The following is a 12,822-nucleotide window of genomic DNA, read 5'->3' as shown; positions in this document are numbered from 1 at the left end:
TGTTGGACTTTTATTTCTTTTTTAAAAATGGCCGTTGATTTTTCGTCTTTTCACCGCGAACGAAAATGAAATGGCGCGCCATTTCATGCGGTTTGTGGAGGTTAAAATTATGGAAATTAAAGCCGAAAAAGTGAAACGCAATTACCAAAGCAAAACGAGATAACGTAGACACTATAAGAGTTTCGTTCTAGTGTTGATTTGATTTAATTCCGAGCTGCGATAGGAAAACAAATTGAGAAATTTTTAATTTTTTTTTAGGATTCACGTCCCCCGCCTTTTATTTTTACAGATGAACAAACGAATTTGTGCTCAGGTATGCGTGCGGTTTATCTATGTGAAATTTTGAAATTGTTTTGGAAAAAATCCAATCCACTAGTGAATTTTAAAAAAGCAAATAAATTTTCTTCCATTTTTAGTCCGACCGCTTTTTTGGGAAATTTGGCAATTAAAATTGTTTTGTTTTTGTTTGTAACGTCTAGAGTTTTGCATATAGAAACTTCAAACTTGGCTTGTGTATTTAGTAAACTGTGTAATTACATCCACAGTTCAATTTTGGTAAAGAAATGTCCACCCCTCAATGAAATGGAGTCGAATGAATTATCTTCCCTTTCCCCTTAAAATTATTTTCCCCAAATGATTGACGTTCATTTTGGATGTCGAACCTCAGAGGGACGCCACAATTTCCTCCTCCAACATGAAACCCGTGAAATGTGTGTAGTGGTAACTGCTGTCCCACAAAGACGAGGATGAGTCACCAGTATAAGAAATCTCCATCCAGAGTTGATCGCCTTTTTTCAAGTTGAACGTCGACTGAAGGGTCAACGGACTAAATTGAGCAACGGGGGCGTTTCTCTCGTTAACATTACTCACCCCGATTAGATTCCCATTCAAATAAAGATAAGACTCAAACCCAGCAGAAGAAGATGAAGAATAAAGATACGCCAGTCCCGCGAAAGAGAAAAAATAAATTCCCGGTCGCGGTGCCGTGAATTTCCCCGTGGTCAAATTCATGGCGTTTCCCTCGTTCACCACCGCCAAATCAAACGGAATTGGAGTGTATTGTGTGTTAAATGAAGAATTTCTCTGGACGTAGAAATGGACGGGCGTCGATTTGACGTCGACGTATCCAATCCATTTCTGGAAACCTTTTCAATCAATAATAGAATTAAAAATATATATAATTTCAACTAAATAAGTCGTGATAATGCAAAACATTTACCCGCATCGTCCGGTAGTTTAGTGAAATCGCAATAAACGGATTCCATTTTCGCCAATCCTATGACGGAATAAAATCCGCTCCAAATGTGGCCAATCATTTTGAGATCCCCGCACGAAGACGGCAGTCCGTTGATGGCAACAGCCGATTGATTATTGCTAATTGGAACAGAGTCGGGAGCTGTTGTGCGTTCATTTTTCTCACGTGAAAAATGATTTCTAAAAAGCGATTCTTGTTGTTCAATTTTGACTTCCAGTTGGACATTTTTGGCCTCTAATTGAGTTACTTTCAATGCCAAATCTTGTCTTAGTTCATTCTGTCATAGAAAAACAAAATCTAAAGTGAAACTCCGAATTAAACTAACAACAGTAGACTTACATTTAGTTCAAGTTGCGCCTCCAGTTGTGTCACCTTTTCTTCAAGTTGAGCATTTTTAGCTTCAATTTTGGCTTCTAGTCTCAGTTCCAATTCTTGCAGTTTATCTTCCAAGGAAAATGTGGTAAGAGCAGAGGAACAAATTGCCCCGCAACTCAAAATCAAGAACATCAAACCAAAAAAGACTTTCAAACGACCCATTTTACCTCGATTTTCTTTAATCCAATAGAGTTGTGTAACAAAAGCGACACGTAACTATAGACAGAATATAGCGCTTTGAAGTTTAAATACCTTTTGTGTGGTTTTATCAATCGCCTATCTTGCAAAGAGTCCAAAAAAGATAACTATTGTTAGTTTTGATTCAAACTTTGATTTTTATTCTTGAGCATTATATTTGTTTTATGATGACTCGAGTTGATACGGAATTATAGTCGAATTATTCTGTTAAGTTTAGTTGAATCTACGTCCTTTTGAGAGAAATTTTTTTTTTTAACGATTATTCTGCTTTTTCCAGTTCTTCATGCGTGAAGGCTCTCCACTGATGATCAGTTGTCATGATGCCCCCGCTTATCATGACTCTGTGGACTCACCTGGAAAAACTGCCCATTTTCGTCAATTTTTAGTTCAACAGATCAAAACCAATAGCAAAACAACTTGGGTAAGTGAGGCTACATATTTCATTTCGTTACAGAAATATTTTACGGCGTCTTACATTTCTGTTTTATCCTTCCCCCTTTAAGACGACTGTGAGTTCCATTGAAAATTTAGTAAACAATAGAGTGGTGCGTCCATCCTCATCTTGTCAAAGGATCTAGTACAGATGTATATAACGGGGAATGCCATAAAAGTTTCATATCCAATAGCAGAATGTAAAGAAATGTCGGAAATGTTTGTGTGATTTTCTCCATGGGAAAATAATTAGATGCAACTATGGAAAATGTTAGCGTATATGCTGCGATATCGCCCTCAACGGAGTATTCTCAATGCCTTGACTGTCGACGATATCGTCAAAGAAAACTCTGCTCCCAAAACGAGTCGTTGTGTTTATATAATTCAAAAGAAGATAAGTTTTCGATTAGAATTTGGGAATGTCAGTCTAATGTCATGGACTCATGGTCGAATATTATTTGTTTTGTTCGTGGCTATGGACAATCTATCGTTTATCGAAACGGGGATTATCCTGCAGACTGGTCTTACAGGGATCAGGGAAAGGGGAAGAACAAGAACAAATACGAATAGAAATATAGAACAGTTATTGATTCAAGCTGATTTTATTTATCTCCCGGGTATTTTTTATGTTTTGTTATCGTATTCCAAAAAAAGAACTGACATCTACTGTTTGTCAAGGGAAATTTAAATGGGATTTACATGCAATTTTGATCGACGAGTGTACATTGTAAGATTGCTCCGATCGTGATTCGCATTAGCAATCGTTTTATTAACTTTAACCCAACCTATCGTATTGTATGGTAGTTACCGTGGGTTGCTGAAAGTAGAACTCCAAAGACAATAGAACTCCAAAGACATAAGAAATCCTCAGAATTTATTGGAGTTCTATGGTCGCGTAGTGGAGTTCTATTGTCGGGTATTTTTAATAATATATTTAAAAAAGGAGTTCTACTATCATTGGAGTTCTACTGTGGCATACAAGGGATTTTTTTTTTAAAATTATTTAAATAAACTGGGGTTCTCGGGGGTTCTATTGTCGGTGGAGTTCTTCTGTCTTTGTAGTTCTACGGTCGCCATACCGTTACCGTAGCCTGTATACTTTCGCATATGTAATCATATTTTTTAAATTCTTTTAGCTCAATAATTCCCTAGACAAGTTTTCCACAGTTCTTATCATCGATAGGTTAAATCTTTTTAGCTTTCGATTAAAAAGTGAAATAAAAATCAATCAATTTCTTTTACCTTTTAAATTGAACTTCTACTTTAAATTTTTCGGTTTTTACTTCTTCTAATTCTTCGATTTTTTGTCGTTTTATTTTGTTATTCAGGTAAAAATTCAGGTAAATAAAAGAAATTGTACCTGTTGCACATCGATATTATTGGCCTTGATTCTTAAAGGTGGCTTGGCTAAACTTTCGACGGTTAAACTCTATTTAATAAATAGATAATATAACATTGAGCTAATGATCTTGCATTCTTGACTAAATATTTTCAGGAAACTTTTTGAAGTTTTTGTGGGCACTGATTTGCAGAGTGCTCGTGACCAACAGATAAAATGGCCCAATTGCAAATTTGCAAGCTGTCTTCCAAAACCAAGGAATTTCTATTTGCAAGGTAATTATTTCAACCAATGTTTCTTTTTATTACTGTGGTAATAATTCAAGATGATGAAGTCTAAGTGAAAAGTTTAGGAGCCATTGTTAATTTCAATTGGTATAAAGTGAGTTTTAAGCCATAATCATTTGGTATTAATTTTTATATTGGTTGTTGTAGACCCATTCCAATCCCCAGCAACGTAAACCTGCAGAAGGAAAGGCACGTAAAACTTGTCATGCAGTGGTGTAGAGGTTGGGTGAGAACGGGATAACCATTTGGTGTTACATAACCATTTGGTATTCATTTTCATATTGGTTGTTGTAGACCCATCCCCAGCAACGACAACCTGCAAAAGGAAAGGCACGTAAAATTTGTCAAAAAGAGGTTGGGTGAGAACGGGATAACCATTTGGTGTTACATAACCATTTTGTATTCATTTTGATATTGGTTGTTGTAGACCCAACCCCAGAAACTTCAACCTGCAAAAGGAAAAAAAGGAAAAAAGGTCTGCCTGTCCTTCACATTCGAAGGTCACGGAGATCATTACATAAAACGTGCCATGCAGTGCAGGTTGGTGCAGAGGTTGGGTAAGAACGGGACGTGTTTCATCATTTTCAAGTAGCTACAATAGCCGCAAGGCATAAGAGGTGAGGGTGATAAAAAAATCGTATAAAAGGAGAGAGAAAAGGCGAAGGTAAATCAGTCGAGTGAGCATCTCCCACACGGCAACAACTGCAGCGCTCTGTCTGACATTTCGCATCCATGGGTAAATATTCTGTCTTTTACATAGAGTTTGGTATCAATCCTTCTTTTGTTTATGTATGCCTGTTATTATGTAATATTTATGTTAAAATTTATAATTGTCTAGCAAACTATGGCGTAGTGCTGCTGTTGTGTGTTGAATCATTGATGGCTGGGTCGACCACTGGTGTACCGATGTCTTCTTGGTATGGCGGATACCAAACCGCAACGCCGCTGCCTTACTACCCAAAAGCAACTTACGCAACGACCAGTTACTGCACCGAGGTCTTCAAGTACTACACCACTAAAGCACCGGACTTGAATAGCACAACTTACGCTGCCCCGAGCCACTATACTGACGCCCTGAAGTATTACTCTGCCCCGAGTTACTACTCCACCAAGGCGACGGAGGATGACTACGCATGCTGCCCCATCCTCCGAGGCTCATACACCGAGGCTCCTAAGTATTACTCTCTTCTCATCTACTTATTGCACCGATTTTCCTAAATACTACTCTGTTCCCAGCTGCTACACCAAGGCTCCCGCTGATTGCTACACCGCAGCGGCAAAGTACTACTCTGCCCCGATCTACACAACCATAAATGAGGCGGCCAAGTGTTACGCTGTCCCGACTTGCTGCACAGAAGCTGCTCTTTCGTGCTACGTTGAACAGGAATACTACACTGATGCTCCAGTTCACTACACCACGACCTACGCTACACCGCAGCCCCCAAGTACTACACCGAAGAAGCCGCCTACAACAACGTACGCTGCCTAGTTTACTACACCGAGGCTCCCAAGTACTAAATCACTAAGGCACCAGAATTCTACACGTCTGTGTATGCTACCCCTGCCTACTACACCGAGGCCCCGCATTACTACAACACTGAAGCGCTCAAGTACTACACTACAACCTGCGCTTCCCCGAGCTACTACACCTACGTCCCGAAGTATTACTGTGCGTAAAAGGAGTCTTCAAAAAACAAGAAGTGCCCGAACTGCAGTGCCCTATCTGTCACCAACTTCTTTCCTCATCGTGTAACCGATTCGCAATCATGGGTAAATATTCTTATTTTTACGTTAGTTTTGTTTGTTAATATGCCTGTTAATAATTAATATTAATGTTTCAATTTATTTACTGTTTAGTCAACTATGGCGTCGTGCTCCTGTTGGGTGTTGTATCGTTGATGGCTGGGTCGACTGCTGGTGTAGCGATGTCTTCTTGGTATGGCGGAAACCAAACCGCAACGCCGCCGCCTTCCTACTCAACTTGCGCAACGACCAGTTCCTGCACCGATGTCTTCAAGTACTACACCACCAAAGCACCGGAGTTTTATACTACAACTTACGCTGCCCCGAGCCACTACACTGATGCCCTGAAGTATTACTCTGCCCTGAGTTACTACACCATCTAGGCGACGGATGACACCACATGACTACGTATACTGCCTATCCTACTACACCGAGGCTTCTAAGTATTACTCTGTTCTCAGCTACTTATTGCACCGATTTTCCTAAATGCTACTCTGTTCCCAGCTGCTACACCGAGGCTCCCGCTGATGTCTCCACCAAGACGGTTGAGTACTACACCGAAGCGGCAAAGTACTTCTCTGCCCCGATCTACACAACCACAACTGAGGCGGCCAAGTATTACGCAGTCCCGACTTGCTACACAAAAGCCGCTCTTTCGTGCTACGTTGAACAGAAATACTACACTGATGCTCCAGTCTACTACACCACGACCTACGCTACACCTAGCTTCAACACCGCAGCCCCCAAGTACTACACCGAAGAAGCCGCCTACTACACAACTACGTACGCTGCCTAGTTTACTACATCGACGAATTTAAGTATTGCCTTGCTCCAAACTACCACACTTAGGTTCATATGTATTGCAATATTCATTACTATATCACCTGCTCCGACCTAAACACCTAAGTTCTGAAGTATTTCTCTGTATTTGTGAAAGATTGCTGAAATACAAGATTGATTGATAAATCACATGTTTCTATTTTCTCGTTAAATACCTTCTCCTGCTGATAATTGCAGAATATTTCTGAGTGCTATGTTAACTTACAAATAATTGATCTTGCCAAATACACTAATAAAACTTTCAATAATATTTAAACTCCTTTTTATAAATTCTTTTCTATCATTAAAATTCAAAGTCCAACAAACTATTTTTTAAAAATTCAAAGTCCACACACCTATTATTTCTGCTAAGTCCAGACTTTTGTTTTTGAAAAAAAAATTTAAAAAATTCCCCCTACACGAAATTTTAAAAAATTTTATCGCGAAAAAGATTGATACGAATATTTTATTGCATACAAAATTTATTTTTATAACATTTTACATACATTTTTCCTGTGGCCCCCAGGAGGGGGGGCCTGTCGCTTTCTCTACCGCGATAATAACATGATGCAAGTTATATGCAAGTTATTATTTGTTTGGAGCAGAAAGCTTGTTTTATCTAGCAGTTCTCGACTGTGTCAAACCTGATATTGATCAGGTTGCCTCAGTCGTATACTGCATGATTGAATGAAAACTCAAAAGACAACAGATCAAACTTTTAACTCGGCAACACAAAATAATACTGGCAGAGCAATTTCATTTGGCATGGGTGAAAACACAAAATTTTTTAAGTCAGGAACCCAGATGCCACAGCTCAGCTACAACAGCACAGCAACTTCTGGATTACACTGCAACTGCATGCTGCATACAAAGGCTCAATCTGTCTTCGTCACACCTTTCACCATTTGGCTGCAACAAGGTAACCACCAGTGTTTGTTTCACCTGTTTAAGAAAAGAAAATTATTTTCGAGAAACACAACTGTGTACACATGCATACTCATTAACAAAAGATTGCAAAGAGTAACAGAAAACTACGCAGTCCAACAGAACAACTTTGATATCTGATTCAAAATTTCTATAGTTTAAATTGGTCTACTCTCTAGTCATGTTAACTAAATCTGTAGTACTTTTACAAGACATTTTATCAAAATAATTACTTTTTCGTGTTGAACGGGGTGAGACGTAAGCCAAAAAACAGGCAGCGAGACACACGAGGCACGCCATTTCGGAAATGTACAGGCACTTCCCAAGTCGGAGTTGAATGATTTGGCAGATTGGTTTCTACATGCTATATCACCTGTAAATTTTCACATCAACATTTTACATTCAATAACAATAGGAAATTAACAATAAATACCTTTTAATTTTCATCGTGAAGAGCGTGACAACCGACAACCTTCTTCAGCTGCGTCTTGGAACAAAATGGCCGCTAAGCGTCCCTGTAGACACTCGCGCTACCTGGTGGACATCATACAGTTGGGGTGTCAGAGATGTCCAACAGATGACATAGGCGTCGTCGTTTTCATGTGATGGCGGATTGTTGTGTTGAGTGATTGTCAAAAGTTTTCCTATTTCTTCATGAAAATTACCGATGAATTCATCAGTAAATTAAAGTTCTTTTCTTTGAAACTTGTTTGTGATGTGATTTATTCCTTATGTGTGCTGGATCAAATTCAAAATTCCTCAATCTAACCTGTAGGAAGGAACGGGACAGGAAACAGTAGCTGCAGAAGGTTGTCGGTTGTCACGCTCTTCACGATGAAAATTAAAAGGTATTTATTGTTAATTTCCTATTGTTATTGAATGTAAAATGTTGATGTGAAAATTTACAGGTGATATAGCATGTAGAAACCAATCTGCCAAATCATTCAACTCCGACTTGGGAAGTGCCTGTACATTTCCGAAATGGCGTGCCTCGTGTGTCTCGCTGCCTGTTTTTTGGCTTACGTCTCACCCCATTCAACACGAAAAAGTAATTATTTTGATAAAATGTCTTGTAAAAGTACTACAGATTTAGTTAACATGACTAGAGAGTAGACCAATTTAAACTATAGAAATTTTGAATCAGATATCAAAGTTGTTCTGTTGGACTGCGTAGTTTTCTGTTACTCTTTGCAATCTTTTGTTAATGAGTATGCATGTGTACACAGTTGTGTTTCTCGAAAATAATTTTCTTTTCTTAAACAGGTGAAACAAACACTGGTGGTTACCTTGTTGCAGCCAAATGGTGAAAGGTGTGACGAAGACAGATTGAGCCTTTGTATGCAGCATGCAGTTGCAGTGTAATCCAGAAGTTGCTGTGCTGTTGTAGCTGAGCTGTGGCATCTGGGTTCCTGACTTAAAAAATTTTGTGTTTTCACCCATGCCAAATGAAATTGCTCTGCCAGTATTATTTTGTGTTGCCGAGTTAAAAGTTTGATCTGTTGTCTTTTGAGTTTTCATTCAATCATGCAGTATACGACTGAGGCAACCTGATCAATATCAGGTTTGACACAGTCGAGAACTGCTAGATAAAACAAGCTTTCTGCTCCAAACAAATAATAACTTGCATATAACTTGCATCATGTTATTATCGCGGTAGAGAAAGCGACAGGCCCCCCCTCCTGGGGGCCACAGGAAAAATGTATGTAAAATGTTATAAAAATAAATTTTGTATGCAATAAAATATTCGTATCAATCTTTTTCGCGATAAAATTTTTTAAAATTTCGTGTAGGGGGAATTTTTTAAATTTTTTTTTCAAAAACAAAAGTCTGGACTTAGCAGAAATAATAGGTGTGTGGACTTTGAATTTTTAAAAAATAGTTTGTTGGACTTTGAATTTTAATGATAGAAAAGAATTTATAAAAAGGAGTTTAAATATTATTGAAAGTTTTATTAGTGTATTTGGCAAGATCAATTATTTGTAAGTTAACATAGCACTCAGAAATATTCTGCAATTATCAGCAGGAGAAGGTATTTAACGAGAAAATAGAAACATGTGATTTATCAATCAATCTTGTATTTCAGCAATCTTTCACAAATACAGAGAAATACTTCAGAACTTAGGTGTTTAGGTCGGAGCAGGTGATATAGTAATGAATATTGCAATACATATGAACCTAAGTGTGGTAGTTTGGAGCAAGGCAATACTTAAATTCGTCGATGTAGTAAACTAGGCAGCGTACGTAGTTGTGTAGTAGGCGGCTTCTTCGGTGTAGTACTTGGGGGCTGCGGTGTTGAAGCTAGGTGTAGCGTAGGTCGTGGTGTAGTAGACTGGAGCATCAGTGTAGTATTTCTGTTCAACGTAGCACGAAAGAGCGGCTTTTGTGTAGCAAGTCGGGACTGCGTAATACTTGGCCGCCTCAGTTGTGGTTGTGTAGATCGGGGCAGAGAAGTACTTTGCCGCTTCGGTGTAGTACTCAACCGTCTTGGTGGAGACATCAGCGGGAGCCTCGGTGTAGCAGCTGGGAACAGAGTAGCATTTAGGAAAATCGGTGCAATAAGTAGCTGAGAACAGAGTAATACTTAGAAGCCTCGGTGTAGTAGGATAGGCAGTATACGTAGTCATGTGGTGTCATCCGTCGCCTAGATGGTGTAGTAACTCAGGGCAGAGTAATACTTCAGGGCATCAGTGTAGTGGCTCGGGGCAGCGTAAGTTGTAGTATAAAACTCCGGTGCTTTGGTGGTGTAGTACTTGAAGACATCGGTGCAGGAACTGGTCGTTGCGCAAGTTGAGTAGGAAGGCGGCGGCGTTGCGGTTTGGTTTCCGCCATACCAAGAAGACATCGCTACACCAGCAGTCGACCCAGCCATCAACGATACAACACCCAACAGGAGCACGACGCCATAGTTGACTAAACAGTAAATAAATTGAAACATTAATATTAATTATTAACAGGCATATTAACAAACAAAACTAACGTAAAAATAAGAATATTTACCCATGATTGCGAATCGGTTACACGATGAGGAAAGAAGTTGGTGACAGATAGGGCACTGCAGTTCGGGCACTTCTTGTTTTTTGAAGACTCCTTTTACGCACAGTAATACTTCGGGACGTAGGTGTAGTAGCTCGGGGAAGCGCAGGTTGTAGTGTAGTACTTGAGCGCTTCAGTGTTGTAGTAATGCGGGGCCTCGGTGTAGTAGGCAGGGGTAGCATACACAGACGTGTAGAATTCTGGTGCCTTAGTGATTTAGTACTTGGGAGCCTCGGTGTAGTAAACTAGGCAGCGTACGTTGTTGTAGGCGGCTTCTTCGGTGTAGTACTTGGGGGCTGCGGTGTAGCGTAGGTCGTGGTGTAGTGAACTGGAGCATCAGTGTAGTATTCCTGTTCAACGTAGCACGAAAGAGCAGCTTCTGTGCAGCAAGTCGGGACAGCGTAACACTTGGCCGCCTCATTTATGGTTGTGTAGATCGGGGCAGAGTAGTACTTTGCCGCTGCGGTGTAGCAATCAGCGGGAGCCTTGGTGTAGCAGCTGGGAACAGAGTAGTATTTAGGAAAATCGGTGCAATAAGTAGATGAGAAGAGAGTAATACTTAGGAGCCTCGGTGTATGAGCCTCGGAGGATGGGGCAGCATGCGTAGTCATCCTCCGTCGCCTTGGTGGAGTAGTAACTCGGGGCAGAGTAATACTTCAGGGCGTCAGTATAGTGGCTCGGGGCAGCGTAAGTTGTGCTATTCAAGTCCGGTGCTTTAGTGGTGTAGTACTTGAAGACCTCGGTGCAGTAACTGGTCGTTGCGTAAGTTGCTTTTGGGTAGTAAGGCAGCGGCGTTGCGGTTTGGTATCCGCCATACCAAGAAGACATCGGTACACCAGTGGTCGACCCAGCCATCAATGATTCAACACACAACAGCAGCACTACGCCATAGTTTGCTAGACAATTATAAATTTTAACATAAATATTACATAATAACAGGCATACATAAACAAAAGAAGGATTGATACCAAACTCTATGTAAAAGACAGAATATTTACCCATGGATGCGAAATGTCAGACAGAGCGCTGCAGTTGTTGCCGTGTGGGAGATGCTCACTCGACTGATTTACCTTCGCCTTTTCTCTCTCCTTTTATACGATTTTTTTATCACCCTCACCTCTTATGCCTTGCGGCTATTGTAGCTACTTGAAAATGATGAAACACGTCCCGTTCTTACCCAACCTCTGCACCAACCTGCACTGCATGGCACGTTTTATGTAATGATCTCCGTGACCTTCGAATGTGAAGGACAGGCAGACCTTTTTTCCTTTTTTTCCTTTTGCAGGTTGAAGTTTCTGGGGTTGGGTCTACAACAACCAATATCAAAATGAATACAAAATGGTTATGTAACACCAAATGGTTATCCCGTTCTCACCCAACCTCTTTTTGACAAATTTTACGTGCCTTTCCTTTTGCAGGTTGTCGTTGCTGGGGATGGGTCTACAACAACCAATATGAAAATGAATACCAAATGGTTATGTAACACCAAATGGTTATCCCGTTCTCACCCAACCTCTACACCACTGCATGACAAGTTTTACGTGCCTTTCCTTCTGCAGGTTTACGTTGCTGGGGATTGGAATGGGTCTACAACAACCAATATAAAAATTAATACCAAATGATTATGGCTTAAAACTCACTTTATACCAATTGAAATTAACAATGGCTCCTAAACTTTTCACTTAGACTTCATCATCTTGAATTATTACCACAGTAATAAAAAGAAACATTGGTTGAAATAATTACCTTGCAAATAGAAATTCCTTGGTTTTGGAAGACAGCTTGCAAATTTGCAATTGGGCCATTTTATCTGTTGGTCACGAGCACTCTGCAAATCAGTGCCCACAAAAACTTCAAAAAGTTTCCTGAAAATATTTAGTCAAGAATGCAAGATCATTAGCTCAATGTTATATTATCTATTTATTAAATAGAGTTTAACCGTCGAAAGTTTAGCCAAGCCACCTTTAAGAATCAAGGCCAATAATATCGATGTGCAACAGGCACAATTTCTTTAAAAAATCACATTCACTAATCTTGTAAAGATCTAGCCAAATTCTCTTAGCTAGCCTCTAATATATTTAGCGTTAAACTAAAGATTATACAAAGCAATACAAACCAGGACGAGCCATAGTACGGGTAATGCTGTAACATTGTAGCTTTATGATAAATTTTTTTATGTATAAAATGCAATTTGTGTTAAAATCTCGAATAAAGCACATCCGAGTTCGATCTGACAAATCACGAAATGAAACCTGAATGTCCATGATTAAAATTATCACGCCACTTCACAGCACACCTTCTTACCATTATTGGTGCTGTTTTTCTACCAATTGGTTAGCGACCGCGATCGACAGATTGGATGTTCCTCACCAAATCTTTAAAAATCAGGCAGTATTTTTAAAAAAGAAAAGAAAAAT

At 39.6% G+C, this 12,822-nt stretch overlaps 1 protein-coding gene and 3 long non-coding RNA genes across 4 annotated transcripts; 2 read left to right on the top strand and 2 right to left on the bottom strand.

Moving 5' to 3' along the window:
- Positions 1–586: 586 nt before the first annotated feature.
- LOC124203718 lies at positions 587–1,848 on the bottom strand. The gene is made up of 3 exons (XM_046600506.1): positions 1,595–1,848; positions 1,220–1,532; positions 587–1,145 (listed from the first exon to the last, which is right to left on the bottom strand). The coding sequence occupies exons 1-3, from the start codon at positions 1,790–1,792 to the stop codon at positions 664–666; spliced, it is 993 nt and encodes a 330-aa protein (XP_046456462.1). The 5' UTR covers positions 1,793–1,848; the 3' UTR covers positions 587–663.
- Positions 1,849–3,593: 1,745 nt separating this feature from the next.
- On the top strand, positions 3,594–4,077 carry LOC124203717. Its single transcript, XR_006878596.1, has 3 exons — positions 3,594–3,681; positions 3,756–3,874; positions 4,034–4,077. It is a non-coding gene; the product is annotated as an uncharacterized LOC124203717 (long non-coding RNA).
- A 3,277-nt stretch (positions 4,078–7,354) lies between these two features.
- On the bottom strand, positions 7,355–8,024 carry LOC124203715. The gene is made up of 3 exons (XR_006878594.1): positions 7,806–8,024; positions 7,606–7,745; positions 7,355–7,390 (listed from the first exon to the last, which is right to left on the bottom strand). It is a non-coding gene; the product is annotated as an uncharacterized LOC124203715 (long non-coding RNA).
- Positions 8,025–8,145: 121 nt separating this feature from the next.
- Positions 8,146–8,697, top strand: LOC124203716. Its single transcript, XR_006878595.1, has 3 exons — positions 8,146–8,220; positions 8,281–8,420; positions 8,636–8,697. It is a non-coding gene; the product is annotated as an uncharacterized LOC124203716 (long non-coding RNA).
- Positions 8,698–12,822: the final 4,125 nt, after the last annotated feature.

The sequence above is a fragment of the Daphnia pulex genome, chromosome 10 (genome assembly GCF_021134715.1).
Source record: "Daphnia pulex isolate KAP4 chromosome 10, ASM2113471v1".
Lineage (NCBI taxonomy): Eukaryota > Metazoa > Arthropoda > Branchiopoda > Diplostraca > Daphniidae > Daphnia > Daphnia pulex.
This window is presented reverse-complemented; position numbering and strand designations above follow the sequence as displayed.

What these genes read in the sequence shown, in the direction of transcription:
- LOC124203718 (XM_046600506.1), bottom strand. Translation starts at nt 1,792, where the DNA reads ATGGGTCGTTTGAAAGTCTTTTTTGGTTTGATGTTCTTGATTTTGAGT. An exon ending in AGGCGCAACTTGAACTAAAT is followed by an intron (nt 1,533 to 1,594) that starts GTAAGTCTACTG and finishes TTTCTATGACAG; the next exon opens with AATGAACTAAGACAAGATTT. An exon ending in TAAACTACCGGACGATGCGG is followed by an intron (nt 1,146 to 1,219) that starts GTAAATGTTTTG and finishes TTGATTGAAAAG; the next exon opens with GTTTCCAGAAATGGATTGGA.